This window comes from Centroberyx gerrardi, chromosome 1 (genome assembly GCF_048128805.1).
Source record: "Centroberyx gerrardi isolate f3 chromosome 1, fCenGer3.hap1.cur.20231027, whole genome shotgun sequence".
NCBI lineage: Eukaryota > Metazoa > Chordata > Actinopteri > Beryciformes > Berycidae > Centroberyx > Centroberyx gerrardi.
In genome coordinates, this window is record NC_135997.1 from 16,666,127 (window position 1) to 16,681,733 (window position 15,607).

At 41.8% G+C, this 15,607-nt stretch overlaps 1 protein-coding gene across 1 annotated transcript in view; it reads left to right on the top strand.

Moving 5' to 3' along the window:
- The window catches only part of myo1ea (myosin IEa), a 54,967-nt gene extending 40,003 nt beyond the window's left edge, over nt 1-14,964 (top strand). The window contains exons 16-29 of the mRNA XM_071903649.2: nt 943-1,024; nt 1,345-1,451; nt 2,268-2,366; nt 2,885-3,029; nt 5,859-5,973; nt 6,081-6,250; nt 6,360-6,505; nt 8,509-8,655; nt 9,546-9,703; nt 9,884-9,973; nt 10,167-10,383; nt 10,932-10,967; nt 12,492-12,661; nt 13,348-14,964. Coding sequence (XP_071759750.1) covers nt 943-1,024; nt 1,345-1,451; nt 2,268-2,366; nt 2,885-3,029; nt 5,859-5,973; nt 6,081-6,250; nt 6,360-6,505; nt 8,509-8,655; nt 9,546-9,703; nt 9,884-9,973; nt 10,167-10,383; nt 10,932-10,967; nt 12,492-12,661; nt 13,348-13,424 — 1,759 coding nt within the window. The 3' untranslated portion in view covers nt 13,425-14,964. The remainder of the gene's footprint in view (nt 1-942; nt 1,025-1,344; nt 1,452-2,267; nt 2,367-2,884; nt 3,030-5,858; nt 5,974-6,080; nt 6,251-6,359; nt 6,506-8,508; nt 8,656-9,545; nt 9,704-9,883; nt 9,974-10,166; nt 10,384-10,931; nt 10,968-12,491; nt 12,662-13,347) is intronic.
- Nucleotides 14,965-15,607: the final 643 nt, after the last annotated feature.

Consider the following 15,607-nt stretch of genomic DNA (forward strand, 5'->3'; position numbering starts at 1 on the left):
GACTTTAAGTTATAATGAGCATCGTCCTGGTGGCTCAGTCCATTTACTCACAACATCATGGCTTCACGTTGAGCATTGACCTTTGTCACATATCATATCATATCCCATGTCTCCTGTCCCTCACCACTCTATACTATCTAATAACACAGAAGTACCACAAAAACATTTCAAAAAAAGTTACTCAGATACAGACATTAATGGTTAGTTACAATAACAGAAATGAACTGAAGTGAGAATCAGCCGTACTTTCCTATAACTGTTGTTGTGATAAACTGAGTGTCTGTGTTCTGTTGAGAGAAACCTGTTGAAAGGTTATGGAAAGCTCACAAGTACCTGCTACATTCTGCGCAGCACCAAGAAGTCATGGTGGAGGGATGATGTTGTGATGGATGAAACGCCTACCTGTAGATGAAAAATAATAGGATTGAGAAAACCGCATTCCCAAGTATTACTTTACATTGCAAAAGAATGTCAAAATTTCAAGGATGTGAACCAGGCATGTTGTCAAATAATATAGTACATTTTTATTTGCAGCAATGGCCTTGGGGAGATGAGTTTGCAGGGAGAAGGAGGGTTTTTACAAATACAGCACACACACACACACACACACACACACACACACACACGTGCACACACACACACACACACACACACACACACACACACACACACACACACCTCTCGTTTACTCCCCCCACCCAGATTTTCCCAGCTGGTCCAGGAATTGAAACCAGCGACCTTTGTGCAATGTCCTTGGTTCTTTAATCATTAAGTGGTCGCTGCTTTTTTTGTTTGTGGCTGCCAGGGAAACTAAGTGAAAAACAGTTTCTGGTCTACAACTCTGGCCCCCCTTCACTGGCCCTTAACTGCAGTGGTGTTTTGCTTCTAGTCTCTCTATTTCAGTCCTGACTCCAAACTCTCCTCACCTTTCTCCTCTAACAGCGCTTTCATCAGAGCACTGTTTCCAGAAAACCTCAACGCTGAAAAGAAGGGTCGACCTACAACTGCAGGCAGCAAAATAAAGGTGCGTTCGACCATGTGTGTGTATGTACATCTATCAGCCAACTCGCCTGTCCGCTGTCCTCTCCCTGTCAGGTGCACTGTGGGAAGCTGTGTATGAAAAGGTCATTGAGGTGTGTGTTGTTAGTCTGTGTTATCGTAGTAATGACAGTGCTAATGAGGGATGAGCTGCCTGACCTCTCTCTCTGACACAAAACAGTACAGTATCTCCAGCACAAAGATAATGTGTGTGTGTGTGTGTGTTCATTATTCAGTCTGATTAGAGTAGTAGTAACAACATCATCATCATCCTCTTTCTCTCTTCGCTCTTCTTCCACCTTTCAGAAACAAGCCAACGACTTGGTGAGCACACTGATGAAATGTACGCCACACTACATTCGCTGCATCAAACCCAACGAAACCAAGAAGCCCAAAGACTGGGAAGAGAGTCGGTAAGTGACTCACTCTGTTTTTGTACGAGTCGCTATGTTCCCTGTCAGGCTCACAGTCATACTTGCATACTTTTAAAGCACTATCTATCTATCTATCTATCTATCTATCTATCTATCTATTCTTACAAAAAGGTAAGCATGAGATTGATATTGTGAAAGATCTTGGTTTAGTACTGGGACATAACTTTCATTACCCTATGAAACATATTACTGTAAGTTTTCAACTGATATTCCTCCACCTGTTTTGTCTTTTTGGTCTCTTTTGTATGTCTCTCTTGGTGTTAAGACCAAGTTATGGAGGATGTGTTTTAGACATTCTCACTCTCTCTCCCTCTGTTTCCCTTTCCCTCTCTTTTCTTCCCTGGTCACAGGGCTTGGGCACTACATGTACTGATGCAGGGTGCCGTTGTATTGTTCAGAGCCTAATGACCTTCCTGTTGTGAGTCGGGCTCAGGTTGGCTCGTTTAATTAGCACCGGAACCCCTGTTTTCACAGGAAGCCTGGGTGCATTAAGTAATGCCTGAGGTCTTTTGTTTGAGGAAAAGTTAGAGAAACACGGCTCTTTTGCATACAATGACCTGGAACAGCCCCCTTCTTCCGGTGGAGTGGGAGCTCCATGTGCAGTTTGCACTGTAAAAGACACTTGAAAGAGTTAATGTTTTTCATTTCTATAATGCAATACAAACTAGTTCATAAATCAAATTAAAATATGAATGCTTATGCTGCAACCATTCAGACACTTTAAGCAGTTCTCTTCACACGATGTCCCCCTAAAGACAAAGACATTGTCTCTCTGTTTCTCTTTTCTGTCCTTAGAGTAAAGCATCAAGTGGAATACCTGGGCCTGAAGGAAAACATCAGGGTACGGCGTGCTGGCTACGCCTACCGCAGGATCTTCAGGAAGTTCCTCAACAGGTAACATTACATCTGAAGCGCAGTGAGGGCAGACTGAGTTTGAACTGTAATTTGCTTCAAAGTAACAGCGGCAGCACTTGTTGTTCCACGGTCCGAGCCAGGAGGGCCGGATGCAGCGTGCCTCTGTGTCCCGTCTCTCTCAGGCAGCCAGGTAGCGTTCACTTAGCGAATGTTAGTGTTGGCAGAACCGATGGGACAGGCTGTGTGTTGGGCCTGCTGAGGAGAGACACTGACTGCTAAAGCACACAGCAGGCTGGGCTCAGCTGCTACTGTTGTTGGTTTTACAGTAGTATGCAATACCAAAGTGTGTGAGAAACATTTACAGAAGCAAGTTTTGATATTGTGTTGATATTGTGTTCTGTCCTAATCTACCTCAGGTCTCAATCTCTATCTTGCGTGTTATTTAATCTCCATTTGTCCTTTCCTTATTTCCAGTTATCCTCCCAAAAGGTCCTAACATATTTGTCCAAAAGTTCATTGATTTCACCACAATAATATCTCTGCTAATCTTTCTGCAGGTATGCTATCCTGACCAAAGAGTCCTGGCCGACATGGCGAGGAGACGAGAAACAAGGTGTCCTGCACCTCTTACGCTCTGTCAACATGGACCATGATCAGTATCAGCTTGGACGCACCAAGATCTTCATTAAAGCCCCCGAGTCGGTAAGTCCCGCCACTGCCCTGCCTTCACACTGTCACATCTTCTGTGCTTTGCCTAGGATTTGCCCCTTTTTAATACCATGCCACTGTATGAAAGGTTTCCAGGAAAATGTATCAAAAGTTTGCCACCTCACTTACAGTCCAACTTTTTCATATAATATGCTTGTACAGGCCTAGAATTCAAATCCACATGTCAAAATGGCTGCCGGCCTGCAAAAGCCTATTTGTCAGGGGAAAAGCTTAACTCACGATTTTCACACTAAGCACCATAAAAGGCCCTAGTGTCCCAAATCATGCTCATATCCCTATTCTAGGGGAGGAGATTACACCCGACCCTTGCACCACGTCAGCACTGAGTCAACACTGGAACTAAAACACAAGTACAAGTTGTGGTTGCAGAGTTGGGGGACATCGTAAGGGGTTGTCTTTTTCCACCAGAACTACAGTTTTTCATGGCTCCTATGAAAGCTGCACTTGTGAGAGGCCTGTGAGCTCACTTATTAACATTTGTACACATCGTGCACATCCAGGGCATACACACACACACACACACACACACACACACACACACACAGATGTATGTTTAGAGGCTAAAACACAGACATCTTAGTCTTGATTCAGGCCTTGCGGCTCGTCCTGAATGCCTTCACTTATTCATTGCGGCGATGCACTGCCAAGAGCCCCATCCCCCACACTGCCACACTAAGTCCAAGTCATTGAGGTGTGCTTATGAAACGCAAATATCACATAGGGCAGACCGCTGAAACGAGCTGCCAGGCTTCTCAAAACAAGCCCCTCTGTCTGATAAGACACTGACACCAACTAATTAGTTCATGACTGAGGCGTTTTTCTCTGCATGCAATTAGATAAGCTAGTGTGACGCCAAGCCAGATGTTAGCGAAGAGCCTCTCTCCCAAAGTGGTGATGGATGGACTGGTGGCTTACTGTCCCATTGTGAGAGATAGAGCTGCGTAGAGGCAGACTGAAGACTGATGATCCATTAACATCCTCCAGTCGACTTCTCATGTACTCATCATTAATCCAAACACAGATTGAATATAAATTCTGTAAACGCATCGTAAAAAATTATGAGAATGACCCTCGGAGCTGTGCTCTATGTTGCACCTGTCAAAGTCTTGAAGTTAAAACACTGAGAGGTCCAGAACTTTTTTGAGCCCACAGTGGCTTTGCTTTTTCTCCCTTGAGCTAAATTTGTCACAGAGCAATATTAGTCAAAACACCACCTGCTCATTGGACTGGCATTTGTTGCCTGGGAAGCGTATTCACCCGTCCAATATGAAGTATTGATGCCTTAGTGATTACTGTGGTGTAACTTACCAGATAGATGCCTATCTGCCTAGCTAGAGGCCCATGTGAACTGGTGCATTATTTCTGCGTATCATTTTTCCCCACAGCTTTTGATATGCAAAAGAAACTCCCAAAATGCTGCGACACGAGCACAGAGTACGTCGTTGGTGCCACTGTTTGTAACAGCCAGGAGCATTGGAATCACCTATTAATATGAATTTAAGTGCTATAGTCATTATAAAATCATAAAATGAAATGTTTTTTGGGGAACAAGTGAGTCAGAATGTATTGTGTGGATAAAGTTTTGATAGGCTCTGCCCTGTCCTGTCACAGTGAGTCCTGTGGCAGCGCCGTGTCGCCTGTCGATGCCAGGCTGCCTGAGCACTGCAGAGTGGGCAGGATGTTTAGTCTGGGAGGGAGAGGGCAGAGAGAGGGCTTGCGTGTCTAGAGGCCCATCAGGAAATGACAGAGACCGGTGAAAAGTGGGTGGTCTGCTGGCATAGACTCAGGTCTGGGTGTAGGACTGTTGAAATCTCCTGACCCATAGTTTTGACTAAAGACACCGTGAATCAAAAACTTCCTTTTTTTTTTTTTACGTTGCCAAGCATTGTGATGATACAGAACAATACGGAGGAATGTGTTGATAAGTACAGTACTGAACAAAAAAATAAACATTTTTACACTACTCCAGTAAACCTAATACAAAGTTCTGTCATTTTGTTTATTACAGATATTCCTACTCTTCCTCTCGTCCTTATTTTTGTTCTATGAATTGAAATTAGAAATGGAATTGGAATTTTAAATTTTATGGGTTTTTTTCGAGGAGGGAACAAAATCGATAAAACAGTAAAATTTAACAAGACAGTATACAACAGAAGATAAAAAAGCAATAATGCTGCTAAGTTGGCTAAAGCACAAACCATGTAATTAATAATCAAACTAAGATGATATAAAAGCTTGTAATTTAAAGATGGGGATCATCTATTTTTTGCAGAACACCTAAGTTGATAAAAACATGACTGAACCAACTTTTTAGTATCAAAAGACAAAAAGGGGGTTTCAGCACTGCTGTGCCCATACTGCACCTGTCTGGGATAAACAAACTGGAGCTGCTCAGGACGGTAAACACTGAAACAATAGGAAGTTTGTTACTTTGTTACTAATACTGCAGAACTTCTACCAAAAAATGGGGACTTTGTTGTTGTGTCAATGTAATTTATTTATTTCACATTATTTAAAAACAGTCATATATATTAGGGGATAGAGAGGGAACTACCTTTGACCTCATTTATATGTGAACGGCCATTCTCATGCTGAACTGCCAAAAATATCAGAAGATCATCAGTGAAATTGACAGCAAAGAATTGGGTTTGTGCATTCAGCTGTATTGAGTGTTCAGTATGTATGTGCAATCATCCCTGTCATTCTATTAAGGTGTGTCTGTGTTTGGGTTTGTACGCTGAGGTATGCCTGCCTATTGTGTCGCGCCGTGTTTTGTTGCTCAGCCTGTGTCTGTCTCCACAGCTCTTTCTACTGGAAGAGACAAGGGAACGCAAGTTTGACGGCTACGCCAGGGCCATCCAGAAAGCCTGGAGGAAATATGTGGCCCGCAAGAAGTATGTCCAAATGAGGGAGGAAGGTGAGTGTGACAACATTTGACAGCCTTTCTTTCTGTCTGTCTTGTCTGTCTCTCCCTCTCTTGTCTTTCCCCATCTCTCACTTTCTGTGTCTCTCTTCTTTCCCCAGCTTCTGACCTGCTGTTGAACCGTAAGGAGAGACGGCGACACAGCCTCAACAGAAACTTTGTGGGCGACTACCTGGGAATGGACGACAGGCCCGAGCTCCGGCAGTTTCTGGGCAAGAGAGAAAAGATAGACTTTGCAAACAAGGTCACAAAATACGACCGCCGCTTCAAGGTTAGCAGCCCGCTTCTTTGGCTCATCAACTGACAAAACATTTATTTAGATGCTCTGCACTATGAAACAGAGATTTACCGCGCACAACGTTGCTTTTTGCTGTATTTAGGGAATCAAGAGGGACTTGATCCTGACGCCAAAGTGCATGTACCTGATTGGGAGAGAAAAGGTGAAGCAGGGACCAGAGAAAGGACAGGTGACCGAGGTGCTGAAGAGGCGGATCGAGGTGGAGAAGATCTTGGCCGTGTCTCTCAGGTAAAGACTAGTCATAATAGGGGCTAATAGGGGCCAAGCAGTCAGTATAGTCAAGTATTCTTGAGAAGTGGGACAAAAGGGGTTGTAATCCTCCAAAACAAAAAAAAATACATAATTTATAAAACTTACACACATTTGTTCATAGCTACTAATCTATATTTTGGTGCAATGTCCTCACTTTGTGTTACATTTCCACACTGTTTTTCAGAGCATTACTTGGTTTGTGACAACACTGTCAGACATATTAAAAAAATAATGATGCATATTAAAAAACACAATGCTATTTATTCTGCTCCAAATAGGTTAAAAGAATATTATTCTTCCATACTGCTCCTAAATACATACATACGGTATACTGTATGTACACTGATTTTTGTTCAGTTGTTGCTTATTTGAATAACTCCCTTTTCAAATGTAGCTTTGTCACTTAAATCAAAGCAAGAACATATCTGAACATGAAAAAAAGAAGAAAGCAATTGTTTTAACTACATCTCTTTAAAATCAATATAAAGTCCATCTGACAATTGGTGACGATAGGCAAATGAAAAATCATGATAAAGATATGTATTGAAATATTGTGATTGTAAAAATGTCAGTAACAGTGTAATATAATTAAATGAAAGCCTGCAGCACCACCTAAAGGTCATGTGCCTTGTTAATCCCAAGCACCATAATCTTTCTGCAACTAACCACGGACCTACTGCACCTCTACACTCGTCACCTCTGCAAAATTCACTCTAACCCCACTGGATACAGTGAAACCTGCCCATGCCTTTCTCTCAAGGCTGGTGTGCAGTCACACACTCTTCATTGGGATCCAGAGTTTTCCAGAAGCATCATTCCAGGGTCCGGAGGACTATACAGAAAAATCACCACATTACACCCATCCTGACTCCACATCTTGCCCAGGATGGAATTTAAAACCCCTCTCTTGCCTTTTCATTGCATCCACAGGACACCAGAATTTTGCACATATAAAGATAAAATCTATGTTTACGCATATAGATGGGCACATTCCTGCTGGTCCATCATGAGGTATTATAACCAGTGCGTGATGAGTTGTTTCAGAGCAAAACAATATACCATTACAAAGGCCACCATATATGCAACAGAGGCAGATTGTTAGGCGGGGGCCCACCATGTAAAACTGTAGACTTTTGCAGAAAGGCGAGCAGCTACTTCAAAGCCACAATCTGGATTTCCACTCACATGAGTTCCCATGTTCCTGTAAATGTCACACAAGGGATATCACCAACATATGGAGTATATTAAAACCACCTCTTGTACCTCTTGTATATGTCTGTCCCTTTGTGTATGCAGGTCTTATTGAGAGCAATTTGGTCTACATCTCTAAAATGTTGCACTAAAGTAACATACAGTCAAAACATTCCCTTGAAGGAATGGTGACTAGTTCACTATAAAGAATGAAAGCAATAAAAGGAGTATTTCACAAACTGCGTGACTTGTGGGGGCTTTGTTGTTGATGGGAACACTGTCGAACTGTTTTTTAGAGGTACAAATCACAGAGCTATTGGTACAGGCATGTGGCGTTTGAGTCAGTGTGAGAGGGGGGTTGTGGGTAATATGAACCAGGTGGTGCAGCGAGGGAAAGCGGCGGTTGTAAAAAGCTCATCAGAGAAAACTGCACTTCATTGGGAGGAACAAAGTATCCCTGTGTGGGTTACAGGCACAAGCTGTCTTCCCTCTTTAGATGCACGCTGCTTTGCGTCGCTCTCTCTCTTTGTATGCAAAAGCCGATGCAGACTCTCCATCTGAACTTCCATCAAAGCAGAACAGTTAAGGTGCCGGGTGTCTTTGTGAAATCAACAAAACAAACGGATGGTAATTGCATCCGCCTATACTTACCTTACTACGATGCTCTCACGGATGTAACTTCTGTGAATATATCCCCAGTCAGATTTATTTCCCATCTGATGCCAGGATGAATTTTAGATTTTGTATTCTAGATGAGCTTCTCCCTGACTGTTGTGTCCCCCTTGCAGCACGATGCAGGACGATCTCATGATCCTGCATGAGCAGGAGTATGACAGCCTGCTGGAGTGTGCCTTTAAGACCGAGTTCATCAGCTTACTGGCCCGCAGGTTCGAGGAGAAGACCCAGAGGAAGCTACCACTCAAGTTTAGTAACACGTAAGTAAATGCACACAAAATATTTCCTGAACCAAATTACATGAACGCAACCATTGTATCCATCAATAGCAGTCAGAAACACTATATTTCCGCTCAATAACCAAATTCTCCCTTAGGGATCATTTCAATTTCATATGTTATTATACTGGGGATGACTTCTTTATTTTAATGTTTTCTTCATTCACAACTTAAAATTGTATCTGACACTAAGTAGTTACATCTGATAACAACAGGGTTCCCAGCACTACCCTAATTATTATTTAAAAGCTTGCAAAACTGCTGCTGGATTCCAAAAGAAACAATGGCCAGAGCTAAAGTCAGACTGATGCGTATTTAATATTGACCCATAAAATGACTTGGTAACACTTTAGATTAGGGAACACATATTAACTATTAACTATGGGTCTTCCCTCAATAGTTTGATAATTTTCCCTCAATAATATGTGATACTAGCACCTCATGAGCCCCATACTGAGCAAAGCATACTAAGAGCCCAATTATGTTCAACAACTTCCTTACTAACTGCTATAAACACTAATTAGGAGGCTATTTAGGGAAAACTCATAGTTAATGGGCTATACTTGTAGAATACAATAGTGCAGAATAAGGTGCTAATAAGTGGTTTGTAATGACTAATAATAAACCAATACACTACTAATATGCATGTTAATAGTCAGTATGTTCCCTAATCTAAAGTGTTAAAGTGACTTTTGTTGTGAATTAATCAGCATTTCAAAAACCCTAGCCAAACAAAATAAGGCAATGAAGTCACTATGATCACCACTTTAATGAGGATGAAGAACATTAGGCATGAACAGTATACAACAGTGATGCGGTATCTGGGGTCAAATACACCAGTATGTAAGCCGGAGCTCTGTGCTGTCCCTCAGACTGGAGCTGAAGCTGAAGAAGGAGAACTGGGGCTTCCTGAGTGCGGGCGGCTCCAGGCAGGTGATGTTCGCCCAGGGCCAGGGAGACATGGCTGTGCTGAAGCCCTCCAGCAAAACCCTGCAGGTCACCATCGGCCCTGGACTTCCAAAGAACACACGTGAGTACCAACAGACCCGAAGAACATGAACTACCTTCACATTCACACACATCTGCTAAAAATAACAGCTCTTGGGTATGATCACTGTATCTTCTCCTGTTTTCGTCTCGTTTGGTGTGTGAATCTGAGTGGTTTTGCTGATTGTATTTTGTGTTTACATGTTGGGAATCTGATCCTCAGGCCCCACCAGGAAGAGCTTCAGTCAGGGCCGCTCCAACGTGTCCAGAACCCACCAGAACATCCCGTCCCGGGCGGCGCCGGGTCCCCCAGGTGCCTGTGCAGTGTTTTTTGCCTCCATCTCACAGGATCTGAATGTCATGTTTTGCCTTTGACAGCTGATGGAAAACACCTGCTTTGACATCAGATTGAAATTCAGCAATAGCAATTTTCTGCCTTATGTGATTTAGTGTTGATTTGCTCTTTAAACACAACATAACCCGTCCATATCTTCTTTTTTTTCCAGTTGCTCACCAGAACGGCGGACTGAAAAACATCAACCACATAGCCAATCAGAGGAACTCCTCGCAGCACGGAGGCCATCCCAACCCGAGGCCTCCGTCGTCCGGCAACTCGACCCGCCCCTTCCTGCCCAGCAACGTCAACCAGCTGAAGGAGCGAGGCAGCAACAGGCCGCAGCCCAACCTGGACTGTCTGCGGGTCCCAGAGCAGGGAGCTGCAGGGTGAGGAACAGGCACATACACACTGCAGGCTCTCACAAAGAAACTGGTGACTTTTTACAATTAAAGTTTACAATTTAGCCATTTAGCAGACGCTCTTATCCAGAGCGACTTACAATAAAGTGCAACAGTAAAATAAGTGAACATTCCTCAAGCACCAGTAGGGTAAGTAGCCAGATAGTTTAGAGTGGTATGAAAGCAAAAAGTGATATAACATGAATCAAGAAAAGTAAAGTACGAACATCCTCCCTATCCTGACTTATTACCCACAGATGAACAGTTTTTGGAATATATATATGTAGTAGCTCATATATGCATCTGCCAGGAGATATATTTTAGTTTGCCATTTACAAATATTGTATATTTTTCAACAAACAGTGTGTGGTTATATAATATGGCTGCTGGGGAATATATGAGGATCTGTTTGTCTAGAGTGTCTCACTTCACATGCAGTACCACAAACATTTCTTTGCAAACACACACACACACACACACACACATACACACGTGTCTATAATTTGGCATAATTTGGATAATTTATTCTTTTGTAGTAATGGAGACAGACGGACAGCTTCAAATGGAGGAATGTGAGTTTGGGTGTTTGCAGTGTTTTGGGTGGTGGTTCAGGTTTAGGAAAGCTCTCAGTAGCAGGATGTGTAGATGCTTCTCCTCTTGGCTTGTACTTTTAGTTTTCTAACCGCTAAAGGTGAAATCAGAAGAAGGCTTAGCCCATTGGGCAATTGGTTTCAATTCAACAAAGGGGGTGATAAAGGGGATGTTTTCTTTCATTTTACTGTTACCAAAGGGGATGTCTTTCATTTTTTTGGAATGAGTAAAGAGAATCCTTGACGTCCACTTCTTCCTCCGGCTAATGTTTCGTCAGTGATCCTCTTTACTAATGAAATGAAAAATTAAAAGGAAAGCACACATTCAAGCACACACACAGGAACAAATTTAAAAGGTTAATACTCAACGTCCCCAAATTGCCCCCTGGCTAAGCCTATCTTCTGATTGGAGGACACAATATTCCTTATTCCTTCCTATAATAAGGAAAACATCAAAGCCCTGTAAGATGTTAGCAGTCATGGGAAAATTGTCTTTTGGATCATGAATCTTACTTAAAAGTTCAAAGTCACTAACTATTCCACTGTCTGCTAACTCCTGGGTCCCAAACTGGGGTGATGTCAGTTGTGGCAAAAATACAGATAACCTTGAGCTGTTTGAATTCGTTTATCCTCAGGTGTTGTGTATCGGTTCACTCTGTGTGAAATTTGACATTTTTATTTGAATACATTTGAAAAAACAAAATCTTGCAATGTTTTGTCCACATTGCATTTGAACTGTACAACAGGGTTTTTCAAGAACAAGTATGGAGCACTACAAGGCCCTGACTGATTTCATTGTGATCTGAAAGGCAGCACTGATTCTGGACTCTGCTCTCAGAGGCTTTATGAAGTGTGCAGACTTGGACTGTTTTGTCTCAGTTAATTTGTGCAGGCAGAGCTACTGTATAGCATGCAGTAGATCACCATCTTGTGGTTGAATTGTGAACAGCTGTACTGAACTGGGAAGCATCATGCACTCAACACTACCATAAACATGTATTCATTATGTGCTCATATATCTGTCTGCCACATGTTTATCCAGTGTGACTTATGGTCACAGTCAGGTGAAAACCTTGTATCTCCAAACATGTCAACTTTTCAGAAACTAAGAAAAACAGCCATGTCTTTAACTTGATGACAATGCATTCTTGACATTATCCAGTGAGTTTTGTAAGGCTTTCATAAGGCCAAGAGGTCGGAGAATTTTCTCAACCCAGAGTGGATCATGTAATCCTTCAACTGAAGTGAAAACATGAAAATCACCAAAATTGGAGTTATGAGGTTTTCACAGCATGATAGTAGCCTACTCTGCGCACATACATATTCTGTATGTACTCCATGAAACCATAATATTACACAAACTCACCGGGATACAGCTTCTGCTCTAACTTCACGGCCGTCGCTACACAGTGAACTGAATCTTTTCTTCAGCACCACACTACAGAAAGTTCCTCATACAGACCCTGACAGTCCTGTGGTTTCCCTCTGTGCCTTGTCCCGTCTCAGAGCCCACAGGCCGTCAGCCAGCAGGCCCCCGCCAGGAGGAGGGCGACCCAAACCCGCACCCAAACCCAAACCCCAGGTGCCCCAGTGCAAAGCCCTGTATGCCTACGACGCCCAGGACACAGATGAGCTCAGCTTCAATGCTGACGACGTTATTGACATCATTAAGGAGGGTGAGCATGTGACCAGAAACAAATAGTGCTAAGTAACCCAAATCAAAGTTGGGATTTATTTATCATGCTTATCATGATAACAGTGGTGATTCTAGGAATTTTTGGGGGCAGTGGTTGGCCATAAGCATAAGCAAGGACCATATATACAGTATATGCAATATAGTTTGATTGTTTTTAATCAGTTGTGTGTACTCAAGATTCAGCAAATAAGTTTGAATATGCTCAGAAACAAATTATTAAACAAATTATTACCTGCAGGACAAAGTTTCTATTACTGCAAGGACTCATTTGACTTGTATTGTCCAGTGATTATTTAGGTGAAAACAGACTCTGGACTGGAGTAAATATAAAAATATATGAAGAAACATAATATCGACACCTGTCACACTCCTTAGCATTTCTCTCTGTCAAAAAAGGCGCCTTGGTCACTTCAAACAATGTAATCTTACATTTCAGGCAATTTCAATGTGTCAATCAGAGTTAAACAGCCAATGATGTACAAGAAAAGTTAGAATGGTACCAAGGGTGGCCAATCACCCTGGCCACCCCTTTGGCTCCGCCCCTACATGATGACAGCATATTCTAATTGAGTAAAATGTGTGATCACACTTGTCCTGTGTCAAGATATTATATGGGATCATCTCAGTATGAACTGTGGACCCTAATCAGTCCTCTCTGTTGACCAGATGCATCCGGATGGTGGACAGGAAGACTTCGTGGAAAGCAGGGACTTTTCCCCAACAACTACGTCAGCAAGATCTAGGAGCTGCCAGTTGATTTGTGCAGCACATGCATCTCTACTGACTCTCTCAAAGGAGGGGATGGAGCTGACAGTCAGCGAAAGAGAGAGAGAGAGAGAGAGACAACCAGTGTGAGATTTCTTACGGAGAGAAACTCACCATTTTCTCCACTACCGCATTGTAGTGACTGAATGTAACTTTGGGTTACAGCAGACCAGAAGAACGTCAGGCTTGAAAATGAGGCTGTGCTTTGAAGACAAGAAGACTGTTTGACTCCAGGGGCTGTTCTCCTCCACAGTCCCTCCGAGTACTGAACAAAAACTATTTATTGTATTTATAGCTTTCTACGTTCTCCTTACCGTCATTTTCACCTTGCTGAGGTTTTGAGCTAAACTATTTTGAAGCATTGAAATTAAGTATGCGTAATCTGTGGGACCAGGCTGTGATTTTATCTTCATCGTGTCATTTTAGATGAAAGTTTGATTGCTGAATCAAAGGCGGTTTGTCCAGAAGTCGCTGTCTCATTGCTGGAAATTGAATTGAATATATTTATTGTGACACCAAACAAAAACTAATTACAGGGAATGAACATTCAGTCATTCATTACACTGTGATTTTATAATCTAGTGACGCTTTCAATTTGAAAAAATATAGTGTAATGGAATGGTTTTAATCACTAAAACGATAAATAAATTGGTTCTGTTCTACAAATGCAATCGCAGAAGACAGGAAGACAGTAAACCGGTGAATCATGGGAATGCCCCCTTCATATTTTCCATGTTTTTATGTCAGACCAGTATATCTTAGGCCAGAGTAAAGGCCATGTATACTGTATCCTGAGCATGTTGTCTGTGGTTTATTAGCACTTTATCGGTATAGGTACTACCTTGGACACACAGACATCGTCACTTGTTCACGCCACAGCCAATAAATCAAGTTTATGAAGGACAGATTGCCAAACTAGCAATAAGCCTAGTTACTGAGGAGAATAATGTGTTTACATGAAATTATAATACAGGCATTTTAGATCTGATTATGTATATCTGTTGATATGTAGGAGTACGTCTGTTGTTGGTTAAAATTTAAATTAATTTTTTTTAGTGTATTTTCTCTGAAGGATCTTAGTATTCTACTTTTCCTCTGCTTTTGATACTCGTAGGGCTGTCTTTTTGTTTTAAGCTCAGTCACAGATGAATAATACTGGTTATCACAGACTGGGGTGAGAGGATTTTTGTTTTATCAAGCGCAAACTTGTTTCAGGTGAAAGAAAAGAATATCTTTGTTGACATTTTTCCATGGCACTACAAAGAATTTCCTTTTGCTTTTGCTCTACCTTTTCTATACATCTATTGCACTGCTTTTGCATTACTTACACATTCCTTAGTATTTTGTTTTTTAATCAAATAACCACATTATGCTCTAGTCATTAAAACTGCTGGGACTTCTGTCATAGATCTTCAGCATCATCAAAGATAGTTTGATCCTGGATGAGTGAAGACATCCTTGTGCAATATAAAAAAAAATAGCGGATAAGAGTCTTTTAATAAAGCATGTAATATTGTATATTGCTTGTGTTTTGATTTTTTTTATAAGAGGACCCATTAAATTACTTGATCAATCCATCTTTACGTGTTTATTATCACATTTGCCCTCGCCACTGTTTCAAAAGATGTCTTTTCTGCAGCTGTAATCCAACAACTCAATAATTGGGGCAAAAATAGTGACTGAATACATTTATTTATCTAGCTTCAAGTAAATTATTTTAGTGAGTTGATATTGACATTTTATGACCAATATACAGGCTCTGATGTAACAATTCCTTGAATTATTCATCTTGAATGAGCACCTATGGAGAAAGCTGGCTAGGCGGATAGAGGAAAATGAGGTTAATGGGACGGCTGAGTGTGCCGGCTTGAAACGAGCCAGGCTCTGCATACAAGCTAGGTTTCTATATAGATCCTCATCCAAATAGCATAACAATAGGATAGTAACGTTAGATCCTCTGTAAATGTCAAGGCTCTTATGTTTGATGGAGGTGGACTTCCATATTTTGGGCCACATCTGGTTCCCTTTCTCTCTTTTCTTACCTTAATGGTCTGTTGTAAAATCATTAATCCCCCCAAGTAAACTGGCATATCACACAGCATGTAGTTCAAAATCCACAGAATCCAAATTCCACTGAGCACTCCATGGTTTTCCTCTCTGT